A 26,560-nucleotide genomic window follows, 5' to 3' on the forward strand; every position below is an offset into this window, starting at 1 on the left:
CTGATGTCAGCATATAACTATTGACCTTCTACTGTTACATGCACTTGGGGAAGTCTGCACTGAATCTGACTTGCAACATCGGAAAATGTTTCACATCGTCACAATGCAGTCTATAAAACCTCCCTTATTCCAGCACGCCGAGATCTAAACCTGTTGTAAACAAACACATGTCAGAACCACTTGAATCTTTGGTTCTGTGTAACCTTCAGCATCTTAAAGCCATTACAGGTATTTTGCTGCCCCTTAGCTTGGCATGAAGGATCAGTGAACTGTACCTTGATAAAGTACAAATACACTCAAAATTTTAAAAGAAAAATAGTCAACATAAATTTTTAGAAAGGAGGAAACTTACACTCTTTGATAAATAAGTAGGTGAGTGTTAGCATAACAGTGTGGCCACTGTACAGGTAATCTCCACACATGGTGTGCGCTCCTGTGATTGACAGCCCACCTCCAGCTATCATCTTCATAATTCTCCTAATCTGTGCTTCCACATCTCCAAACAGCTGCAAAGTGAGAAAGGAAAACAATGTCTTAAATTAAACTGAAATAAAATTACTAGGAATAATTAAATCTTAAACATGGAAAATTTAAAGCAACATGGTTTTTTCAATAGGCTGCTTTGGACCACAACATTTTCACTGTGCTACGTACAATGATACATCTCCAATGAAAAACACATTTGGAGAGTTTAAAGGGGCACTCTCCAGGACAATAATCAGCAACTGGACCATAAAGTTGACATGATTCGCAGTTAACTTCTACACAATGTGACAACCATGACGTCTGGTTCAGCTCAATCCTTCCCCAACAGTAGGTTCTCTGCTTTCACAAAACCAAAATACTGCAGATCACAGAATGATTACAGCACAGAAGATGGTCATTCAGCCCGACAAGCCCGTGCCGCTCTCTGCGAGAGTACGTCAAGCTAGTCCCACTCACCTGCCCTTTCCCCGTAACCCTGCAAATTTCTCTCTTTCAGGTACTTATCCAACTCCCTTTTGAAAGCATTAATTGAGTCTGCCTCCACCACCACTTCAGACGTGCATTCCACATTCCACTCTCTGTGTAAAAACGTTTCTTATGTCGCCTTTGGTTCTTTTGCTAATCACCTTAAAGATGTGTCCTGTGGTTCTCGACCCTTCTGCCAATGGGAACAGTTTCTCTATCTATTCTGTCCAGACTCTTCATGACTTTGAGCACCACTATCAAATCTCCTCTCGATCTTCTCTGCTCCAAGGGAAACAACCCCAGCTTCTCCAGTCTATCCACATAACTGAAGTTCCTCATCCCTGGAATCATTCTTATAAATCTTTTCAGCACCCTATCGAAGGCCTTTACATCCTTCCTAAGTGCGGTGCCTAGAATTGGACACAATACTCCAGCCGAGTCTGAACTAGTGTTTTATACAGTTATGTGTTGAGCCAATTTCAAAGCTTTTGTACTCTATACCTCTATTCATGAAACCCAGGATCCCATAAGCTTTTTTTTAAAAAACTGCTTTCTCAACCTGCCCTGCCACCTTGAACAATTTGTGTACATATACCCCCAGGTCTCTCTGATCATGCATCCCCTTTAGGATTACACCTGTTAGTTTATATTTCCTCTCCTCATTCTTTCTACCAAAATGCATCACTTCACACGAAAGATTGTGGCGAAAGGTCATTAACCAGAAACGTTAACTCTGTTTCTCTCGCCACAGATGCTGCCCGACCTGAACAGTTCGAGCATTTTGTTTTTATTTTAGGTTCTCTGCTGTTTATTCTTATAAAATTAATTGGCTCAACACGTAATCAGATGGACTATGGTAAACCTTGCAAAGCATCTCAAAAGACAGTTTGCTTCCACTGTGCTTGATCACTCATTTCAGTTACTGGCCTTGAAATTGCGGTCGGAGGCTTCCTTCGGGCGAACGCCTCCGATCGGAGAAATTTTACGAAAGTACTTAGTGGTCCCGGAGGAGCCTATGATTCCAATGGAGAAGCCTTTCACTTCCCGCGCTGCGAAGCGTGCTCCCGTCCTCCAGTTTCGGACGCGAAAGGTGCAGTCACATGTGACTGCTCAACCAACCAACCAATCAGGTACAGTATTCCACAGCTTTCTCATTAATAGCAATGAAAACTTCGTATCTATGAGTTCTCATTGCTTCGAGAAAAAAATCCTCAATTAAAATTAATTGAAATTAAAGTTAAAGGTCTTAGAAAAAAAATTATTTTTAAAAAAAAGTTTTTTTTAAATTATGGTTTAAAATAAACTTACCGTAGTGGGCAGGGTTTTTTAAACAATAAAATGTTTTTCAATTTAATTTAATTATGTTTTTGTATGTTTTAAAACTCTTACGGACATTTGCTGGGCAAAATGAGTAAATACAGCAATCTTGCTCATATTAGTGCCCTCGCTTCCAAGATGCAGATGATCTGTCAAGCTGGGGCTCGACAGATCGGAAAAGCCGGTTTTCAGCGCATGCGCATTGTGTGCTGAAAACTGGCTTTTGCGATGCCTTCCCGGGTCCGAACACACTCAGGCCACAATCTCAACAGAATGTGACACACCAGTTTTGCAGGAATAAATCAACCAATTTTTGATACATTTGCTCATAACAACACAGGACAGCCTATCTACACAGGTTAAAAAGGCAACATGGTAATGTATTTTATAACAGTTTTAACATGCTCAGATGTCATCATCATCATAGGCAGTCCCTCGAACAGATGTACTGGCATCTGAAATATCCGCCAAAGTATTTCATTCAATCCATTTTTTTTTTTTACACTCGTGTTACTCTGGCACCAATTTATTTTGACCACTGATGCTGCTGCTTGGTATTGGGGATTTAAATTACAAAAATCAATGGGTGAAAATGAAGCAATGTCGAAATCACATTTCTGGGTAGATCAGTGCAATTTTTTTTATTCATTCATTCATGGGATTCATTCATGGAATGTGGGCATTGCTGGCAACACCAGCATTTAGTGCCCATCCCTAGTTCCCCTTGAGAAATTGTATTGCGTCACCTTCTTGAACATCTGCAGTCCTTGTGGTGAAAGGTAGGGAATTCAAGGATTATGACCCAGCTACCGGTGAAGGAACAGTTGTCTATGTCCAAGTCAGGATGGTGTGTGACTTGGAGAGGACCTTTGAGGTGGCAGTGTTCCCATGTGCCTGCTGCCCCGTTCTTCTCGGTGGCAAGAGGTCGCGGGTTTGGGAGGTGCTGTTGAAAAAGCCTTGGCGAGTTGCTGCAGTGCATCTTGTAGATGGTGCACACTTGGAGCCATGGTACAGCAGTGGTGGAGGGAGTGAATGTTTAAGGTGGTGGATAGGGTGGCAATCAAGTGGGCTGCTTTGTCCTGGATGGTGTCAAGTTTGTTGAGTGTTGTTGAAGTTGCTCATTCAGGCAAGTGGACAGTATTCCATCACACTCCTAACTTGTGCCTTGTTGTTGGTGGAAAGGCTTTGGGAAGTCAGAAAGTGAGCCACTTTCAGCAGAATACCCAACCTCAGACCTGCACTCAGCCACAGTATTTGTGGGACTGGTCCAGTTAAGTTTCTGGTCAATGATGTCCCCCAGGATGTTGATCATGGGGAATTCGATGATGGTAATGTCATTGAATGTCAAGGAGAGGTGGATAGGCTCTCTCTTGTTGGAGATGGTTATTGTCAGGCACTTGAGTGGCACAAATGTTACTTCTTACTTGCCACTTGTCAGCCCAAGCCTGAATATTGTCCAGGTCTTGCTACATCTGGGAATGGACTGCTTCATTATCTGAGTAGCCACCAATGGAACTGAACACTGTGCAATCATCAGCGAACATCTCCACTTCTGACCTTATGATGGAGGGAATGTCATTGATGAAGCAGCTGAAGATGGTTGGCCTAGGATATTGCCCTGAGGAACTCCTGTAGCAATGTCCTGGGGCGGAGATGATTGGCCTCCAATAACTACAACCATCTTCCTTTGTGCCAAGTAATACTCCAGTCAGTGGAGAGTTTACCACCCCCCGCCCCCAATCAGGGAAGAGAACCTAATTGGTTTTGTCCTCTAAAGTGGGCTAACTCGAGGCTCAGTTGCAAAAACAAATCGTTACTCACGAAGGCCCGCAATCACCTTCTCAGGGCAATAAGGGACTGGCAATAAGTGCAGCCTTGTCAGGCATTCAAAGAACAAATTAAAATCAGGCCTCCATCTCTATTATTCTGCATGTTAAAATGGGTGTGTCCCCATTTTATGCAATCTCATCATCATAATCATGTAATTTTTCTAAATCTTAGCCTCACTTTCTAGGAATCTAATTGTTAACAGTGATCATGTAACTTTTCAAATATATGTGATGCTTTTAAATATTTTCACTGCCCAATAATTGTGGCTATTCTGTTAGTCCTGCTTTTGAGCAAGCTCACTAGCTGCGAAGTAAATGCCATTAAGGGTGCTAAGTTTCCTCCATAATTTAATCTAAGATGGAAATATGTGGGGCCAATAGATTAGCCACTTTGTGGTACTCTACTAGCTTATTTTCTAATGGTACTTATTCATTCACACCAATGACGAGCTACATTTCCTTCAATGATTTCTCCTCCCTTTGCTATTAGTCACCACTGGTATATCCCAGGGTTTCATTCTTTAATCCATCATCGATTGTCTTTATAACAGCCTCTTGGATCACGTTCTATATGGTAGAACCTGATGGACACAGAATTTTACCTTCCTACCTCCCCCTTTGACCCCCAAGGCTGTTGCTGAATTCTTCAACTGCCTATCCAACATTAAGTTTTGAATGAGTAAAAGTCTCCAGCTTAATACAGGCAAAAATTTTGGTTCCCTCCCTGTTGGCTCCTACATTTCTCAATTTTAATATCAACTTTCCCAACGACCACCTCAGGCCAAGTCCGGTGGTGTGGAACCTAGCCATACTATTACATGCTGAGCTGACTTTCCTAGCCCTTATTTGCTTCTTTGTCAAGATCACCTCTTCAGCCTTTGAAACATTGCCCATCTCGGCCCCAATCCTCCCCACGGTCACCAAGATGCTAATCCACATTTATTACATTGGGGCCTAATTTCTTTAATGCTTTCCAGTTGACCTCTTCACTTCCACCCTCCATGAATTACAACTCAAAGAATTTACAAACTTGCATCCATGTCATGCCTTTTATGTAATCATGATGTCCCAAAGCACCTCACAGCCACTGAAACACTTTTGAAGTGTAGTCACTCACTGTTGAATTTCAGACAAAATTGGCAGCCAATTTGCACACACAACAACAAGATAAATGACCAATCTGTTTTGATGGTGTTGATGAAGGGACAAATGTTGAAAAAGTGACTACTTTTTTGCAAATAATACTATTCAATCTTTTACGTCCAACTTTTAACACCTCATCCATAAAACAGGACCTCCAACAGTGCAGCACTTCCTCAGCACTTCATGTCAGCCCAGATTATGTGCTCAAATCTCTGGATTGGGGAAAAGAATAAGCCGATTTAGAGTGCCATCACAAACTCAATGTTGCTGCCTGCGTCTACTCAAAGCCCAGCACTCCACTATACCAGCTCTCACTAGCTTCCTTTATAGCCTATAAATACATTTCAAAATCTTTAATTTAACTTTAAAGTGCTTCCATGGCCTTGCTCCAACCCATCTCAATGACCTCCTTCAACCTTAGCCCTAACTCACACTTACCTCCTTAGACATTGGTCTAGTCAGTGTTCCCTATCCTCTTTGCTCCACTACTGGTGGCCGCTCTTTCAGCCACCACACCCTTATCCCCCTGAAACTCCCTCTTGAAATCCTTTCTACTTATTATTTTCCCTGCCAGTGTCCATTTCATTCTTTGCTCAGTAAAACGCTCAGGAATGTTTTTCCAATGTTAGGAGTGAGTATTCATTAGTTACTTATGTTTGCTGTTTTCACCTGTTCCAAAAAAGGAACAATTTCATGAAAATGGGCATCACCATCAAGACATGGGTTTATTTCACAATAAATACATTGGTGATTTATGATGAGAGAGAGAGCGAGAAAACACCCTGATTTTCCACTATTGCTAAATCTTTGGTGAGGCAGGAATTTCACCTGCTACAGGATACATCCCTCATCCTGCCCACTTATTCCTTACCTAGGACCAGCAGACTGTGCCTACTCAGCTGTATTTTTAAAACTACAAGCGTATGCAATCACTCACCCTGCGATCAATTATCAACACTTTCTGGTCCTTTAGCTTGACTGAGGAGTCAGAAGGTTGTAGGTTCAAACCCACTTCAAGGCATTGAGCACATATCCTGGGCTGAGACTTCAGTTCAGTACTGAGGGAGTGCTGCATTGTCAAAAGTGTCATCTTTAGGATAAGATGTTAAGCTAATGCCCTGTTTGCCTTTCATGATCAGATGAATGTAAGCAATCCAGTGCATTATTTTTTTATATAAAAAGAGCAGGGGAGTTCTCCCAGTGTCCAGCTCAAGACCACCAAAAATAATTAACTGGTCATTTATCTGTGTGACTTTGCTGTGCACAAAAGTTGGCTGCTAAGTTTGCCAATATAACAGTGACTGTACTTACAAATTATTAATTGGCTGTAAATATAAAGGGCACTCCATAAACACAAGTTCTTTCTTTAAAATTTAAATGTCCTCTCCACCGTCCATAGCAATGCTGGAAGTTAGAGATTAACAGGTGGCACTTGATATGGTGCAAATGACTGGAAAACACAGATAACACATTGCCATCATTTGCATACAATTATGGATATGAAATTTTGTCCATGACTTCCAGGAATTCCCAAAATTGGCAGGTGAAGAGTAGAGAGCCAATGGCGAATTTTTGCCTGAGTCCACGAGTTGAGCCTGGGAATGCTAAGATATACCAATGTTATTGTTTAAAAACAATGCTGTGGGATTGGAGATGTGGTTCAGGATCTTACTGAGGCCAATTGAAACATTCCCACAATGAGCTAGCACTGGAAACACTAACCCGAATGGTAAATATACCATTTATCACAGGGACAAGAGAGGAACATTTAAGTACCTAAAGGGAGGGGGAGGGGGGGGAAGGGGGAGTAAGAGAGGGGCTCAGGTTTATTAATTTATACACTCAATTATTCCTTTTTAGATTTTTAATCCATAAGCAAATCCACTAGCAGTTCATAAAAATCTTTCTGCATTAGAATCTTCTATTGTTCCTGGTGAACCCTCAGCAATCCATATCTCATTAACATCCTGCAATATAACTTGATCACCTCTGGGAACACAAAACTCAATTGACATTAATCTGAAGCCCAAAATCTCTCCCCCTCCGTAATGTAGCTCTCCTCAGTCCAATAAGCCCACAAATGGAATGAAGGATTGGAAATAAATGCATAATTTTTTTTTTATAAATACCACTACATCTGCAAATACTCTTCTGGCTAAGGTGGGTGTGCCTCTCCCAAGATAGTGAGACAATAAATTGACTAGATACAAGGAAGTATTTTCTGGCTAATGAGGTTAAATCCTTATTGAGCTGATTAATTCCCCCTTTTGCAAATCCAAATTAAGAAAGTGAGCAAGTTTAACCTGTTGCAGCAATAAGACTGGAAAGAAAATAATTTGGATTGGAGCCACTGATTATAAACTACAGTTGCAAGTCGAACTCAAGCCAAGTGCTTGCAAGTATGACATACACAAGATAGCCAAGCTCGGAGCAGCCCAGCTCTGAGCACCCCTTTATGGGTACATACATGACATGGGACACGCTACAACTGCACGTGTCTGGGTCAGTGTCTTAGCTGGTCTTATTCAATGCACCTCACTACTGCCAGCATATCGGGTACAATGCTATTTTACTCCAAGAAATATTCTGTATTAACCGTTTTACTGGGACGGAGAGATGGAACAATGGCCTGAAAAGCACCAATATAGAAATAACTGTCAAGAACCTACAAATAAAATTAAAAAGCAAATCACTCAGATTTTTAATCTTATGAATTCCTATGCTGTTATACTCCAATTTCCTTTGTCGATAGCATTTTAATTCCCTATGAAAGTGAAAAATCAATATTTCATAAAGTTACAATTCTGTAAAACATTTTATTTGTGACAACTTTGGTGCAAAATCCTGATTTACTTTGTGTAATTTGTTTCTTCCCCCCCACCCCCCCTCACCCAAAAAATTACTTATCCAAAAATTCAAGCTCAGCATATCAGGTGGACTCTCTATTCAAATCTTACATGACTAATAGGTTCAGGCTGCAGGACTTGCCTTTAACCCAGTCTGAAGCTCAGCTCGGACGCCAAAACACAAACAAATGCACAGCAAGTCAAGTGTACTTTATAACTAACATTAACCCTATACTGTAAAACAATTTTAAATACAGGCCCCACCATTTATAACAGGTGCATTTGTGATTTGCCCGCCTGCTTATATGCGATGGCCAGTATAATGTGGTACAGTATTCCTGGATAAGAATGATATTAGAAGAACAGGACTGTCATTTATGGATTCCGTAAAGCTGGATCCTGCTGAAGAAAGGAGAGATATGGAACAGAACTGGGTACAGTATGATTAAGGGGTAAATGGGCTGGTTATGAATACTTAGAACTGTCGAAAATGTTACATTTTAACCAGTTTAATTGGTACATAGAAACATAGAAAATAGGTGCAAGAGTAGGCCATTCTGCCCTTCGAGCCTGCACCACCATTCAATATGATTATGGCTGATCATTTTTGCAACTTTCCTGCTTTCTCTCCATACCCTTTGATCCCTTTAGCTGTAAGGGCCACATCCAACTCTCTTTTGAAAGTACAATGTACATTTTAAAAGATTCTTGGGTTTCGTTGCATTCACTCTCCCCTTTCAATTAATTTGATATTTTCCATTTTCCGTAGAGCGTCCTTGCCAATCATGTTTTTATTTATACAGGGTTGTTGGTTTTACTGCTCTATATTTTCAGTCTGAGGAACATGCTCACCTGTCCCTGTTCCTTGGGCCCTTCAGTGATAACATTCCCGGCTGCATATACATACACAGCCAATCCCCAGTAAAAGCAGTTTTAGTTTAATTGAATTTGGAACTTGGATATTTTGATCATAAAGGAATCCACACAGGATGTTACAGGTCAGTGGAGCAAGTGTGTTAACTTCATCCTAGAAAAATCACAGCAGGAAATAGGCAGCAATGTGTCAGGCTGCAGATGTTCTTAAGGAGAACACCCTCCTGAAAATGATTAGACAACGACATGCAAGCTGCTGAATTATTTGGCTAGCCCTTTGAGCCAGGAGCCAAGACAACAACTCAAGGCATTCTGTTGTTCATGACCATGAAAATGTATGTAATTCTCAAGAATATAATAAGAACGTTGTAAATCAAGACTGCAAGGTGTGAACTAGTGAGTGAGCACAGCTTTGTCTGCCCAAAATAAATGGAGCATTTACCAAAAACTTTGTAATTGATAATAATGCAAATTGCTAATGGTTATCACTTTGTGGCCGATATAAGCGACTGCTCATTTTAAACTTGGTTGCTTTAATTGCTGGGGACGGTACAAATTATACATATACTTTATTGTTGCTCTTCTCTCTATGGGCTAGACTTTCCATTGTTATTGCTAGCGCCCAAAAATGGGCGATGTTTCCAGTGTTAGTGGTTGTCTCACTTTTCAGAGCCGTTGGAATATCACCCATTTTAAAAACTACTAGTTTCACCTTTTTAATTTGGACGATAACGGTAGCGATGTGAAATGGACGACAGCGATGTATTCAGTCGTACAAGACCGGCGTCCATAGCAACGGCCGTTCTGCACATGCGCTTTTTTTTTCCAGGCAATTAACTTTTCCTGCGATTCGGGAGGTCAGGGGTCATCTGCGCATGCTCAGAAGACAAAGGGAGGGAGAGAGAAAACGCATGAGTCTTTGGAGCTGAGCAGGAAGGTTTGATCGAGGCTACTGCTAAATAGCGCATACTTAACTTTAAAAAATGGAGATGGAGTACAAGGAGTGGGGAGTCAGTGATGTTGGTGAGATGACATGTGATTGAGGAAGAGTGATTTTGTAGAAGTTGGAGGGAGGAGGAGGTCAAAACCCTTCTCTGATGAGGCTAATGCGGGTCTGGTCCATGAGCTGGAGACTCGGCGGGGCCAATTAATCCGGGGTAGGCGTGGAAGCATGGGAACACCACCCCCCGCATATACCAACGAATATGGGCGGAGATCGCTGAAGTGGTTGCATTGGCGGCCCATGACACGAGAGCCAAACCCGTGCCGCAAGCGCTGGAACGACCCGGTTGCGTCTGCAAGAGTAAGTATTAAATTATTAAATTTATAATTGTAATGATGCACTGACTCATTAATTAAAATGTAAATAATCTGGATTGTAATGAAGCTGGGTAATCTTGGTGTCACGCACTAGTTCCTAACCACAATCTTATTAAATGTCTTCTCTGAACGTAGATGTTTATAACCATGCATCAATTGTTAACGATGAATAGCATGGGCAATGACCAATTATGGATTATAATCTGTGTGTTTACGTAATAGTACCTAGGCAATTAGCTTATGCTATGCTCGTCATGTTTGCGTATCTAATAATCGGGCCGAGCACAGGCGGACCGGAGGAGAGCCTGCTGTTCTGTATCTATTAACTGACCTGGAGGAGCGGGCCTCAGCCCTCGTCGGGGTGCATAATCGTTTGGCCACCCATGTTTCTTTGGAAAAGTCTTCTCCAGGATCCCAAATTGACTCTGCCAACATCATCACCCTCACAGCAGCAGTGCTTGAGGTGCCCTGCTGCAAGACAACTTGGCACTAATGCAGGTAGAAGAGGAAGCTTAAGTGGGTAAGAAGGGGTTTGGACGAAGGGGGGTAGAGGCAGAGGGAAGTGTGGCTGCAGGTAGGGGGATATTCGAATGGTTGGGGGGGGGGGGGGTACTTTATATTATTAAAAATGTGTTGACTGCTGGAGGTGAGGGCGAGGGGAGATGGGTGTTTCTATTCAATTATCTATTTAAGGTATATTTGTTATTTTAGTTTCTTTAAAAATTTACTGTGTGTTCATTAAAGGTTTTTATTTAACTTTGCAATTGTTGTGCAGTGTCTTCTAATAACAGAAAGCTAAACATCAATACGATGGTTGCAAACAATGGCCAGGCAAGAATGAAATGTAATGTACCGCAACTGTAACTGTCACCAACGTAATTTCAAGCAAAGTGTTCATTTATGAGCTGCTGATTCAAGAGTCTTGCAGCAGCATAACTGCCACGGGGCTTTGCCAGTGGTGTGGGGGTGTGGGGCGCATGGGTTCATCGCCAGGCTGATTGACCTCCCCTCTTTCCTGAGGTGGACTGGCAGTTCCATCTGGCAATACTTGTACTCTCCTCATAGCTAAGTTATGCAACATGCAGCACACCACAATGAACTCAGCAACCTGGTCAGGGTGGTATTGTAGGTTGCCACCCGAGTGGTCCAGGCATCTGAAGCTCCGCTTCAGCACTTCAACTGTCTTTGACGATATTGGGTGTGGCTAAATGGCTTTCGTTGTAGCGCTTCTCGGCTTCTGTGAGTCTTTCACAGGGCGGTCATGAACCAGCTGGCAAGGCCATATCCTTTATCCCTCAGCATCCAGCAGTGACCTTGTGGTTGACTCTTAAACAGGTCAGAGACAGTGCTCTCATGCAACATGTGCGCATCATGAATGCTACCTGGAAAATTTGCAGTTAATGCCATGATTATTTGCTTGTGGTCGACAATGAGCTGCACATTCAGGGAGTGAAATCCCTATAGGTTACGGTAAACCTCTGCATTCTCTAAAGGTGCTCGCAGGGCGATGTGCGTACAGTCGATTGCACCTTGGGGAAGTTTGCTATTCTCGAGAACCCCAGAGCCCTCTCACTTTGTGCTTCCCTGGTCATAGGGAAATTTATAAAGTTCATTCTACATGCATAAAGGGCTTCAGTCACCTGTCAAATGCAGCAACGTGTGGCACGCTGAGAGATGCAGAAAATGTTGCCAGCTGAGGCCTGAAAGGAGCCCGATGCATCGAAGGAAAGTGCTGCAATAACCTTAACGGCCAGTGCAGTCCTAATGGTGCTGGTAGGCTGCAGGTCGTCCTTAATTAGCTGGCATATCTCATTGATGACCTCCTTTCGGAAGCGCAGCCTTCTAACGCATGTGTTATCGGACAAGTCCAGATATGATCGGTTATCCCTGTAAATGCATTGGGTGTAAGGTGTCCTCCTCAGCAGTCTGCCACCTCTTTGGGCACATAATGCTCTTGAACAAACCTTCTCCCATCTCTATTCTGTAGCATGTGAGTTGTCATCAATACTGGCTGAGAAATTGCAGGCCCCATTACTATAAATGCCCTAATCTGTCTTCAAAATTCTTAAATTGTCCTCAACAAACACTATATAAACTCGAAATTGACCACAATGTGATTAGATGATTGTCAAGATTCTAAAACCTCCTTAAAATCACTCACAAATTGCTTCAATGCTCCCATCAACTTGAAGCAGCCTTTTGTTAAACTTCCTCCGATTTACAATATGACGTCCGTACCGCCAGGTTAATGTCAGGTAAGTGCAGCTTTTCTCGAGCGTCTTTTTGGGCAGGCGATCATTTGGGTGGTATATGGGCGAAATGCCGAAATTAGCACTTGCCGATCATTTGGGCGGTACTTTCCATTACAAACAGTCTTCTGGGTGGTGCACGAGTGATGACAAGATTTTATTTTTAAAAAATGGGCGGGCAGTTCAGCTCATTCCCGGCGGTGATTGTATGCCAAAAGTTCCGCTGGCGATAAATGGACGATAATCGGGCGGTAGTTTCCTTTTTAATCAAATATGGGCGGCAAACAGAATCTCGGCGGTTATATGGGCACTAAATGAGCAGTAGATGGATGGATATATGCAGAAAGTCTAGCCCATTATGTCTTTGTCCCCGTTCTCTTTTTTTCTATTTATTTTATTTCTACACAATATACCCTAGATTTTTTTTTGTAACTCTTTTCAACTTAATGATTTATTTTCTTGGGATCCCATGGATCACCATCCATTTGAGAGATGGAAATAAATTTGGAAAAAAAAATGACCTGATTGATGGGACAAGTTTCAGCCAGTTAGTTTCGAGGCAATCAAGGCATAGAACTGATGACCAACACGTGACCAGGTCAATTTGAGATGGAATTTTATTGCCTCCAACAGAAACCACTCAATGGGTCCGAAATTGGTGGACATACCAACCGCAGACATACCGCCCAAAATCGCAAAATTGATCGAAAAAATAACATACTGCCCGACGGAAAATTCATCAGTGACATACCGCTGGGCGGTATGCATTACATCCGCCCCTGCACACCGCTGACATACCGCTCAAAATTGCCAAATTGAGACTTACCACCGACTCTGCAGACTGCCCTGGAAAAGATGGTTTTAAGTCAATCTTCACCTGTGAAAAATGTTTCATCTGTCCACCACCCCCCACATACCTGCATAGAAACATAGACATAGAAACATAGAAAATAGGTGCAGGAGCAGGCCATTCAGCCCTTCTAGCCTGCACCGCCATTCAATGAGTTCATGGCTGAACATGAAACTTCAGTACCCCCTTCCTGCTTTCTCGCCATAACCCTTGATCCCCCGAGTAGTAAGGACTTCATCTAACTCCCTTTTGCCCCCTCAGGCCGGCGGTCTCTCTCTCTCGGGGGGCGGAGCTTTGCAGCAGCATGCATGTGGGCAGAACTCGGGACCTGAAGATTCCAGAGCGAAAAGGACTCCCCGCTGCACTCCGCTCGGCATACTGCCGAGAAAAAAATTGATGAAAATCGTGCACTCCGCTCCAGCGATACCCGGTGGTATGAAATGACATACCACCGGCATATCGCCGAGAAATGGGCGGACGACCAATTTTGACCCCAATGACTTACCTAGTTTGGAGCACAATCACACAACCAACAAAAGGTCCTGCACTATACATCAACTTCAACTAACAAAGCTTGTATATAATTAACTTCAAAAAAAGAGATTCAGCATGTTACTGCAACTACAATTTAAAATAACTTTAAATTTAATGGACTACACTTTACTAATTCTTCACCCACAAAGCAGAAATCTCTCAATGGAAGAGAGAGGGGAGGAAGTAAAATCCTGAAGCATTTTTTCACAAAAAGGGTAGTGGAAATCTGGAACACTCTCCCAAAAGGCTGTGGATGCTGGGTCAATTGACATTTTCAAGACTGAGATTGACAGATTTTTGACAGGTCAGGATATCATTGGATAGAGAGAAAAGGGAGGTAAATGAAGTTGAGGTACAGATCAGCTATGATCTGATAGAAAATAGAACAGGCTTCAGGGCCTGAATGACCCGCTCCTGTTCTTATGTTCCTCTGTTAAACTGTTTTCACAAACTTGATTAGAATATGTAGTTAGAGTGTTTTTGGGACATCAGTATTTAAAGATATGGAATTGTTTTTAAAGTTGTTTATAATAATGAAAAACAAGAGATTTAATTGTGACCAGGGTTTAAACATAATTGCTATCTATTCACCGAATCAAGCAAAATGTTGGAACAAGCCTTTAAATCCCTAGGCAGCTGCAGGCTCTCAGGATTTTACAAGGCAGCAACAGGTGATTACTAAACAAGTCTAAACACAGCAAACTAGGCCAACAACCACACCCTTGAACTATATTCAATGATGGATTTAATCAGTCAAGAGGCTCTGTTGCACTGGAGTAGGTTTCCTTCTAAACAGAAGCACTTAACAACAGACAGCTTCAAAGTCCATTGACGATTAGTCAAAATACAAAAGGTTTGTGCACAAGTAGAAAGTAATTGGGAATACCAAGCTCTACATGCAAGTTAAGACAAAATTCCCTTGGTTATAACCGAAAAATTAGTATGGTACCCATCAGCTAGGTTATATCTATTGGATTTTTTTTTCCAAGATATCTATAAATACACACAATTTAGGACATCACCTCTGCTAGTTTTTTCAAAAAATTGACAAAAGGTAGTATATAATGCAGGTTGAAAAAAAATGGTCTATGTGTACATTGCAGATGTAAGAATTCTCACCCTTTGAAAAAAAGATTAGTGAAAGAGAGAAAAGCTGTTTTTGCTGGTTAAAATTCACAGCATTCCACATCAGCAGTGAAATAGAAAAGTGGGCATTTTGCTCCAATCCAGACCTTGAACTAATATGAGTCTAATGCTAGGAAGATTCAGCAAGTGAAAAGCGAAGAGGCCTCTGCATATGAGCACTGGTGCAACAGTGAGTGGCATGTCACTGTTATAGATCAGGAGTAGAGGGCAGCATAAGAGGACAGAGGTGGCACACAACTTAATTGGTATTACCCCAGGCAGTAGATCCACTCAAGCTACCCGAGATAGGCAGAGAAGCAGTGTTAAAGGTAGTGCAAGCTGTGACTAGAGTATGCCACCTGGGCTACAAGACTTCCAGAGACAAGTAGCAATCTGTCATTCTCTACCAGTGAGTGAATTTCACAGGGCTCATCAACTTTTGGGACATTGTCAGAGACCTTCCAGACACCCATATGACACGTAACAGCAAGCATACAAGAAAGAAAATTGTGTCCTTCAGCAACACCCCAGAATAGCATCAAGTTTGAGAATGTTTCTTGTCGAATTTTGTCTCCCAGTGTACAATTATTTCTATTCATCCAATGCTTTAGATAATACAATAAAGGTGGGAGGCAGTGAGTGAAATAACACCCATCACCAACAATTTCTGTTAATAAATACATAGATATATTTGTACAGAAAGCATGAGGCGCTTTTATGAATATAGCAGCAATAATGTGTACATTGATCACTGTAGAGAATGGAGTAGAAGCAACGTGTACAATATTTTGCAAGAATTTGTGTTAATATATCTCGCATAGTGCATATAATCCAGGACATGGGCTGGGCAAAGCAACAGTCAATTGAGAATGGAGCAATTGGGTAGAGAATGAAACATAGGAACAAAGGTGCAGAACAGTTAGGCAAGGTTGAACAGGGTGGGTTTCCAGTTATCTGCTAACAGAGCCTGGGGCAGCAAGATGATTGGTTCTATACAATATGTAGCTTGTTTGCTCTTAATTATAGATACACAATAGTGGATCTGCTATGGCATTGCATGGGTTAAGTCAGAGAATATGGTGTTTCTCACTCTCTTACCCGTCTCACCAGGCCACTGACCTCCTCTACACAAAGGGGGAGAATTAGAGAGTTAGAGAGAGAGAGCGCAAGACAGCAAAACATACAGAATAATACAAAGGCAGCTGAGACTGATGGGATGGGAGAGAGAGAGAGAGAGAGAGAGCAAGAGACTGACTTACCATGTGCACAGACATGGGAAATCCACTAGCATGTGAAAATGGTACATGTGCAGCATTTCCTGTCCATCACGTCAAGTTTCCGGTGTCATACTTCTCCGTCACCTAATAGGCAGATTTATTTCTAAGCAATTTTCTGACAAAAACCTACTTTTATTATAAAAACATGCATGCAATCCTTGTCAATCATACTTCAGATGTCATGCATTTTTTCAAACTTCTACGCCTTACTTTATATAGAGTATAAACAAACCAAGGCAAATAAAATCAAAATCCTTTGGAATATACAAGCTCTCCAGCAACAGAAAATGACAGAACCACAATGTCTGCAGCTTCCTGATTCACCATGTATGAGCTAGTGTTTACTTATCAAATAGACTTGTAACCTTAAAGAAATATCCAATGACACCAAAAGCAAATAGTTTTATAATACTGATATAATAGCCCTGTCCTTAAATGAACGATCCTCTTACTTACTATGAACATGAGCGATTGGCTAGTCCTTTTCAGAAAAGCAGAAATCAAGTCATCTGGAGTGGAGAACCCCAATCCTCTCTCCCTTCTCCACCCTCCCAGAGAGAAACTCCCAATAGAAATAGAAAACATCTCAACACTAGGAAAAGACTTCCATTTATATAGCGCCTTTCATGACCACCGGATGTCTCAAAGCACTTTACAGCCAATGAAGTGTAGACATTGTTGTAATGTGGGAACATGGCAGCCAATTTGCACACAGCAAACTCCCACAAACAGCAATGTAATCATGACCTGTTTTTTAAGTTAATTCAGGGATAAATATTGTCCAGGAAACAATGAATAATTCCCCTGCTGCTCTTCAAAATAGTACCAGGAGATCTTTTACGTTCACCTGAGGGGGCAGATGGGGCCTCTGTTTAACGTCTCATCTGAAAGACGGCACCTCCGACAGTGCAGCACTCCCTCTGCTCGGCACTGGAGTGGCAACCTAGATTTTTTGTGTGTGCTCAAGTTCCTGAGTGGGACTTGAACCCACAACCTTCTGATTCAACGGCGATAGCACTGCCCACTGAGCCAGTTGACACGGATGAGAATATATATCTATAGCCAGTGATTTGAAAAATTACCTGAGAAATCACACAAACACATTACATCTTGGGTTCCAACTTGCAACCTGAACAGCCTGCCAAATATTACATATAATAATAGGTGATGGAGCAATGTATTGAATGTGACAGCAAATGGCCCGTGATATTGCTAATGGTCAGTTAAGTTTTTTTCTAATATACAAGATGGTGACCAAGTTGATAGACTTCAAAAATTCATCCCACAGAGCCACCTAGTGGCTCAAATCTGCACCTACATTGTGATGGTTCTAGTAATTTACAAAAAGGCAAATGTTGACAGAAAAACATGGCCAAAAATCATTACAATAGGTCGCAAGGCTTGTAGGCAAGAAGTGCAAGCCCCACATTTACATAAAGTATATACATTTATTTCCAGTTATTGTTTCCATTACGCTTAAACTTGCCTATTTATACACTTACCCATAGGGTCCTTCCAACTGTCTCCAAGGCAGGTAATAGTGATGCCATTCACCACAGCACTATCTGTTTGAGGCCTATAAAAACTGGGCCTGTCACCCAGCCCTCTCTATGCTACGTCTCCTGTTGCCATGGCTCACACCTGCCCTGACCACGCAAACCTTCTCCCGCCCATAGAATCGAAGAAAGCCCAAAAGCCATCTTCCCACTGTGACCAAGAAGCAGCTTTAAGTTGTTTAAGCCATTACTGTGCTTTTAACTATGGCATTTTCCCAAGTGTGGCTTGGGGAAGAAAATAGGAAATTACCAAAAGGGCAATTTTTTGTATAATCGTAATGTGCACTTTAAATAGCCTTTTGTAAAAACTTTGAGGGGGAGTGAAATGTACGAAGGCTTACTTTCAGTACTCCCCAACACTCTGCTGTTTACTTCTATCGGTAACTCCCAGTATCCATTCCTTCCCTCAAAGCCTACCCATCTCTAAATAAAACAGCTATCACCACATCCCCAACTATGATCCATTTGTACGAATACAGTAGAAGCTCAGTAAGCACTTTAAAATAACTTCCATAGCCAGTTCCCAGTTGGTATAGCGACCTCAACACCCTGCAACTCCATCCCATTGTTCTCAACTTCCAAGAGGCCCCTCCCAGTACTTCCACATCCAGCAACATCCTCACCAATGCTACCACGCTCCATCATCCCAATGCTCCCATACCTTGAACCTCCTACTACTGCTACTCTTCCAGACCCTGGATATGCCCTCCCATTAATACAAGATCCAAAAGAACCCTACCCAATACTCAAATCCCTCTATGCCTACCATATCCCATCATCCCCCTCCCCTTCCCACAGACCACATATCAAATCTTAACTCTCACTCTACTTCTTCCTGCCTCCTACCTATCAGCATCTTCCCATCATCCTCTGCATCATCGACTTTCAAAAACATATACATACATATAATATACATAAAATATATACACAACACACAATTCAGACTGCAGATTTACAATTTTGAAAAGAATAATGCCTCAATTTGAACCTGAAAATACTAATAATTCCATCACTTTTAAATAACTTAATCTCAACCAGTTATTAAAAACAAGTTGCTTTTGTAAACTGTACTGCACATCAATCATGCTGCTATATTCTCATCTCAGATTGGTTCACAGGAATGGCCTGGTACTCTTTCTCCTTCAGGATTTCAGTGAATAACACAACTAATGTCAGGTACACTATGGAATTTGTTGAAGCTTTCCAAAAGCAATATTCAAAGGATGGATTTCTGTGACATCTCAGAGCTTCAAATGGTCACAAGGCTTTCTTATGATTAAATGATTCAGAGCAACACACAGATCAGTACTATTTATACATCTTCCACATGACCAAGATAATCTTGAAATTTAAAAATCCATTCTGCAATATGATTAGCTGGCTCAATTGTGGAAAACAAAAACAAAGCTACTGTACAAATTATATTGTTAGACTTATTGAACTGGCGTTGGGCAATGAAAGTCTGGTACAACAAACTGTATCGTAATCTACTTATAACTGAGAATTTATAACTAACCTAGTCCTGCCCTTTGCATAATAAGTTTACAACTTGGTAACTCTCCGCCCAATTGGAATTTGAAAAATATTTAAATAACTCTTACTGATTCTTAATATGTTGTCTGGCAGTTTTAGAACCTACAAACACTTAATATACTAAAATGTTAGTATAAATGGGATTGTTACTCCCTCTGTCTAAGCCCAGCATTTTCACACTTGCATGATTTTTACATAGAAAGACCAGCTGGGAGCAAAGAGAGTAAGAGAGGCCACAGGCCCTAAATTAATCCCATGGATCAGCCTTTTTAAAGAAGGTGGCACTCCTCAAATCTTCCTTCAATCAAAAGGACCAAACAAATATCAACAATTCCAAGACAGGAACATTGAAATCTGTCACTCACAAACCCTTTCCTTACTCCATGCAACAACCCACCATCATGAAGTACTCCAAACACTCAGGCTGAGAACATATAACTCATGCGATTTTCAAACAACCCTTGAACTCAAAATTTGTAGAATCTTGAGATTAAGTCAAGCGCTTAAACTACTTGGAATAACCTGTTTTTTAAAATCCAATGTGCTGGAGCCATGTACTGCATTTTATTGGTTGCATTTCCTACACACAAGCAATTTATGGCATGCATTTTTTGAAAGGCAATTAAAAGTTTACACAGCCTTTCCACTGTATATGTTAGTTCCACTTTAATGAGGTATTTGTACTGCTAAATTCAACCACCCATGAATTATGTTCTTCTCAATGCACGTCCATGTAATTTGCATGCATTTATTTGTAACTAGTCAAAATTTAGTAAAACCTCTAAAATAGTCTCATCTCCGTTTAGAATGCTGAACAGATTTCAATGCAGCAACAAATTTCACTAGAATATGGCAAAAATTAATTTTGTGGTGAAATTAGAAAAAGATTGTGGGTATGTTTCTTTTCCATTTAATTCTACCAGTTACAATTTCAGTACAGTACTCTGTTCTACATCTTTAAAGGGTTTACATCTTCTGCTTAGTTATCCTCCACCGTGGAAACGTGATCAGAACTTACCTTTGGAGAACAGCTGAAGTGCATGCCAGGCACTGGAAGTGTTGTTACATACATTGTAATACATCTGTACAGGTAAAGGGTGCCAACTATGAAGAAGAATCTCCTGCCCACAATAGATCTGATTGGGGGAGGGAGGAAGGGGAAAAAGAAACATTAAAATGATGAACTAATGTACTGTAGTTGCAATCAAACAAGGCAGTATTGTTTAAATTGTTTCCAAGCCACTACAAACATAAAAAGATTTTCTTATGCTCTAGCCCAAGACATGTTTTTAAAAAATCCTTTATACCTTCTCTCCTAAGGAGAGGAACTTAGGATGGGGTAAGGCTCCACTGGCATGTACTGGCTACTGATTGAGAGGTGTTACAGCCAAGTCAAACTTGTCCTTGGCAGGAGTAAATATGCTCATTTTCCAGGAAGCATCATTGGACAGTGAGATCATGAGTAGGGTCTCCAGCTAAACATCCCCTTCACTAACAGAGACAGATGCAATTGTGGCACAGAACAATTATCTCTGCACAGATTAAGGATCAAAGCTTGGGATTTTCCTGGTCTGTACAGCTCACCATGCATTTATTCATTAAGATGTCAACAAAACCCTTATTTTGACCATCTTTAAATCACACTCAAAACAAAGTATAAGGAAGAAAATGAAACATGGACGGGATATTAGGCTGGGTTAATATTCTTTTTCAATGTACATTTTTACTTCATCCAGATTTATGTCCCAAGAAAATTCAAAACTCCCCCTCAGGGTTTGTTTTTTTTTAAAAAGTTCAGGAATCCATTATTCTGGCTACAAGCAGCATATCACTTTGGTGGTAAAAACAGAGAGACAGACTATTATCTGAATGGTGACAGATTAGGAAAAGGGGAGGTGCAGAGAGACCTGGGTGTCATGGTACATCAGTCATTGAAGGTTGGCATGCAGGTGCAGCAGGCGGTTAAGAAAGCAAATGGCATGTTGGCCTTCATAGCAAGGGGATTTGAGTACAGGGGCAGGGAGGTGTTGCTACAGTTGTACAGGGCATTGGTGAGGCCACACCTGGAGTATTGTGTACAGTTTTGGTCTCCTAACCTGAGGAAGGACATTCTTGCTATTGAGGGAGTGCAGCGAAGGTTCACCAGACTGATTCCCGGGATGGCGGGACTGACCTATCAAGAAAGACTGGATCAACTGGGCTTGTATTCACTGGAGTTCAGAAGAATGAGAGGGGACCTCATAGAAACATTTAAAATTCTGACGGGGTTAGACAGGTTAGATGCAGGAAGAATGTTCCCAATGTTGGGGAAGTCCAGAACCAGAGGTCACAGTCTAAGGATAAGGGGTAAGCCATTTAGGACCGAGATGCGGAGGAACTTCTTCACCCAGAGAGTGGTGAACCTGTGGAATTCTCTACCACAGAAAGTTGTTGAGGCCAATTCACTAAATATATTCAAAAAGGAGTTAGATGAGGTCCTTACTACTAGGGGGCTCAAGGGGTATGGCGAGAAAGCAGGAATGGGGTACTGAAGTTGAATGTTCAGCCATGAACTCATTGAATGGCGGTGCAGGCTAGAAGGGCCGAATGGCCTACTCCTGCATCTATTTTCTATGTTTCTATCATGTCAAATAAGCAAATGCTACGATACTACAGCTTTATGTATGGAATCTACAACTGGAACTAGAAAGAAATTGTGAGTAAAATTCACTTATCCCAAGTATTCAATGATAAAAGGCTAAGAATGTTGTCAATGTTTAAGAGTGAACAACCCCAGCTAAAACTTGCAAAGAAAATGAATTTCCTCTCTGACCCAACCTCAAAGGTCAGCTCAAACTCCAGACAACATTACAATCTACTTATTCAGCTGCAAGTCCCATTAGTACTGAAACTGTAATTCTTCATAGATGATTTAAGTCTATATTTATTCCTATGCCTTCAGTCCCTTCCATAATCAAATAGTCATCCAGTTCCTCTATAATCAAAACAGCATCCTCATTCCATATCACCGGTGAGGTTTACAAATGTTGTCCTCTCATTCCTCTCTCCTGCAATTAAATTATAACGCTGAATATACTAGTCTTAGACTGACAATTAATTACAACTGCAGCATAGACTGAAATTGCATGGGGATGAGAATGCGTACACAAAATTTACAGCTGGCATCACCCAGGTTATGACAGAAGATCCAAATCACACCAACAATTAGGTGAAATCTTTGTGCATGCCTATATGTAATATATGCTTGCTCCATTATGACTGGTAACTTAAAAAGGCTGCTTTCTCGAAACCATTTTGGGGTCAAGTTTCAGCTCGAGTTGCTCCTATTTTTGTGGAGCAATTCTCGGCATTTAGTTTGCTCCAGTTTGAGTGAGTTCGAATAGTTTCATTTTAGAACAGATTGTTTTTCCCCCCAAAAAGGGGGCATGTCCAGCCACTTACGCCTGTTTTGCAAGTTTAGGCAGCGAAAACTTACTCCAAACTAACTTAGAATGGAGTAAGTGTAGATTTTTGTACGCTCAGAAAAACCTTGCCTACACTTAGAAATCAGGCGTAGGGAACGAGAGATTGGGGGGGGGGGAAGTTTACAAACATTAAACTCTTCACTTTTACAAATAAAGAGCCATCATCAATAATAAATAAATCAATCACAAAAATAAATAAAAAATTAAGTTTCTACTCACCAACAGTGTGCTGGGATGGCTCCCCTCCCCCCCGGCGTCTGCGTGTTTCTGGAAGGGGGGGGGGGGGGGCAAGAAGAGAGCGGAGAGCGAGAGGAGGGGAGGGGAGGGAGGCAGGGATCGGGGAGAGGGAAGGAGGGAGGGATCGGGGAGAGGGAAGGAGGGAGGGATCGGGGAGAGGGAAGGAGGGAGGGATCGGGGAGAGGGAAGGAGGGAGGGATCGGGGAGAGGGAAGGAGGGAGGGATCGGGGAGAGGGAAGGAGGGAGGGATCGGGGAGAGGGAAGGAGGAAGGGATCGGGGAGAGGGAGGGAGGGATCGGGGAGAGGGAGTGAGGGATCGGGGAGAGGGAGGGAGGGATCGGGGAGAGGGAGGGAGGGAGGGATCGGGGAGAGGAAGGTGTGCGGGGAAAGATAGCCGAAGCGGGACTTGAATGGGAGGGAGGGCGGGGGGGGAGCCAGAACGGGACCTGAAGTGGGGAGAGCCAGAGCAGGACCTGAAGCTGAAGAGGAGGAAGGCCAGAGTTCGATCTTTGCCGCCCCCAGTGAGCCCATTGGGCCAGGGCTGGGGGGGGGGGGGGGGGGGGGGCGACGTGCTTCGGGCCCCTCCCACACAGCCTCGAGGGCCTGCAGCTACTGCACATGCACGCACACTCTAGCGCGCATGTGCAGAGGTCCTGGCACTGTTTTCAGCGCTGGGACCTAGCTCCACCCACAACCCCTTGTGCTGCACCACGCCGAGCACAAAGACATCCTGAGGAGACTGGAGAATCACAATGTAAGTTTTCGGCGCCCTTTTTCTTCCAGAAAGTCAGCGCACCTTATCGAGATGCGCCGTTTTCCCCCCAGAGGGTGGAAATTTGGGCCTATTCTGTCGAAGTTTGCAGAGCAACCAGGAAGTCCAACCACTATTACTGCACTTAAGCTACGTCAAGTCAAAGTGATACTAGACCATTTCCTCAAAAGAAGTCTCTCACCCCTTCTGTTCCACAGTCAAATCACAATATGACTAAAAAGTAATAGTCACTGGAAAATTATAGCCACATAACAAATTTAATCTATTTTATTCATGGTTTCCACATTTAAACTTATAACAAATTCAATTAGGTTAGCCCATTACAACACAATTCTGATATCTTCACAGAATTTTCTAGTGTTACAGAACAATGATCCTTGGCCTTAAAGGGTAAAACCGGAAAGTCATTTTTAATTTGTCGTCTTGTTTTAGGCAACTGAAAAAAAATTTTTTTATGAAGCTAAAATCCAGAAAAGTTGAACTAAATCCAGTAGTTCAAATATTTGCAAGCAAAATTTGAATCACATTCAGAATTCAAAATGGAAATTTATTTCACTGCTTATTTTACTTACTTGTATTTCATTAGCACCCATTGAAGCAGCCATAATCCTACAAGTATCATGCCATTAATCTCACAGATGGAAAAGGCCCATTCCACCCTGTTAAAATAGTCAAAAAATTTGTCCGGTAGAGGAGGCTGTTCCTCCTTGGGAGGCACACGTTCATGGACAACTGAGATCATCACTGTGGTAAGTATAAAACAGGAAAGTGCATAAAGGAAAGCAACACCAGTCTTCCACCATTCCAGAGAGGATGGAAGTCGCTCCAGTTCTGGCATGGGGATTTGAACCATTTCCTTTCGGTAACCATTTGCCAAGCCAGTCCTTTTGGTTTTATTGTGGATGTCATTCTCGCTGCCGGCATTCAGAGAACCCGTGTTAAGATGTCCATTGGCATGACCATTCTTGTGCACTTCTATGTGATGCTCCATCTTTAGCGTTTCTATTTTTTCCAGCAGCTGCTGACCATTGTCTGATGCAACGAGAGACAGAGGCGGTCTCTGGAAATCTTCTCGAGACAGTTTTAATAAGCCCTGGCCATCGAGCTTATTCTGAAATGCATCGGTGTACTCCTGCATGCCATGCTCGGTCAGCCAGGCTAGCACATCTTTGGATGACCATTCCACCACCTCCTTCATTTCACTAATAAACAATTGAACTTCAGATGAACTAAAAGTGAGCACTCGTTGGCAGCAGCAGCTTCAAAACCATTATTTTACTCTTCCCAGGTAAAAAAAAATGTTCTTTCCATGGCTTGTTCATTCTGTCTTGGAGTACAAAATGTTTTTTCCCAAGAATCCAGTTTGGCACAAAGTATCTGGTGATTTGGTTTGAAGTTTTCTCACAGCTAGCACATCATGGGATCGTATGCCCGTATCTTTCAGGAGCAATAAATGTCTATTATGTGAGGTGGGAAGTGAATCTAGTTTGGGGGGGGGGGGGGGGGGGGGGAAAGAGAACAAGGAAAAATTAGAAATGCAGATGTAAAAAGACAAAAAAAACATTAGCATCAAAGTGAAGTAAGCAGGCTAATTTCAAAACTCTATAACTCCAGTCTGAATTTAAACTGAAGCCACAACTGGTGTGCCTGCTGCATGTGTAATGAATCAGTGTCAGACTCTCCAGTGAAGGAAAGTAAACAGAAACAGTGCTAGATCTCTGAAGGGGGATTTAACTATACATTGAGACCTGTAAAGAAACTTCACTTTGAAGTTACTCAATTACATGAGCAGACATATATATTCCAATATAGATTAAATTATGTGCTGAATTTAAGTATATTTACACAAGCAGTGAACAGAACAAAACAAAGATGAGCAGAAATAATCTCAGGTAATAAAAGCATAACTGGAAAATGCCCTCAGAACCCCCATGATTATGTTAAAGCACATAACACGTGCCCTACTCGTCTTTTAGAGCCTTTATATTCAACTTTTGCCCTCCTACTCCGTATCTTGCATTTTTACAAATGGTCAGGAAATTTGGCTATCCCGTTTCATATTGCATCATAGCAATAAATTTCATGAAAAATGTGACCTTACCACAAAATTCACTTGTGTATACATTATATATGATGCCATTCATGATTCTGTGACAAATAATTACACTGGAGCAAAAGTGGATGCTGTGGTTAATTTTCAACATTAACATTTGGGGCATAACAGTTATTGATGTTGAATAAATACTGGCCATAGAATTTCCAGGTAAACTGCAAACTATTCCAAATCAACGTAAAGTGGTGATGTCATTACCACTCACCCCACCCCTTCCCCATCCCAATTAACTCCCCTCCTTTTCTAAAAAAAAGGTTGTGCCTTTCATTGGGATATGGTTGTAGAGGTGCTGACAGCTCTCCAAAATTTCATCCAAGAAGTTGTTTTTATTTGGGAGCCCACGTCGGCAGGATATTCAATTGTGGAAGGCCTCACAGCTGAGCCCATTTCTGATCTCACTATATGTCCACACTCCCAGCAGGAGTCATTAGATGGCAATAAGTAGGCAAGAAATTTGTGTAATGTTTCTGTTCCCCAGCCTAAAGGTTCGATTATAGTTTTGCAATTGCTGTGCTGGCTCAAATCAGCGAACTCAGCAAAAGTGAGGAATTCAAACCTTGAACTTTCTTCA

At 41.9% G+C, this 26,560-nt stretch overlaps 1 protein-coding gene across 9 annotated transcripts in view; it reads right to left on the reverse strand.

Annotated features, from left to right (window-relative positions):
• The window catches only part of sgms1b (sphingomyelin synthase 1b), a 163,056-nt gene that overhangs the window by 10,410 nt on the left and 126,086 nt on the right, over positions 1-26,560 (reverse strand). For all 9 annotated transcript variants that reach the window (XM_070876884.1, XM_070876881.1, XM_070876883.1 and 6 more), the window contains 3 exons: positions 24,449-25,358; positions 20,422-20,539; positions 353-506 (listed from right to left, as the gene is read on the reverse strand). In XM_070876884.1, coding sequence (XP_070732985.1) covers positions 353-506; positions 20,422-20,539; positions 24,449-25,074 — 898 coding nt within the window. In that variant the 5' untranslated portion in view covers positions 25,075-25,358. The remainder of the gene's footprint in view (positions 1-352; positions 507-20,421; positions 20,540-24,448; positions 25,359-26,560) is intronic.

Source organism: Pristiophorus japonicus, chromosome 3 (assembly GCF_044704955.1).
Source record: "Pristiophorus japonicus isolate sPriJap1 chromosome 3, sPriJap1.hap1, whole genome shotgun sequence".
In the NCBI taxonomy this organism is placed as follows: domain Eukaryota; kingdom Metazoa; phylum Chordata; class Chondrichthyes; family Pristiophoridae; genus Pristiophorus; species Pristiophorus japonicus.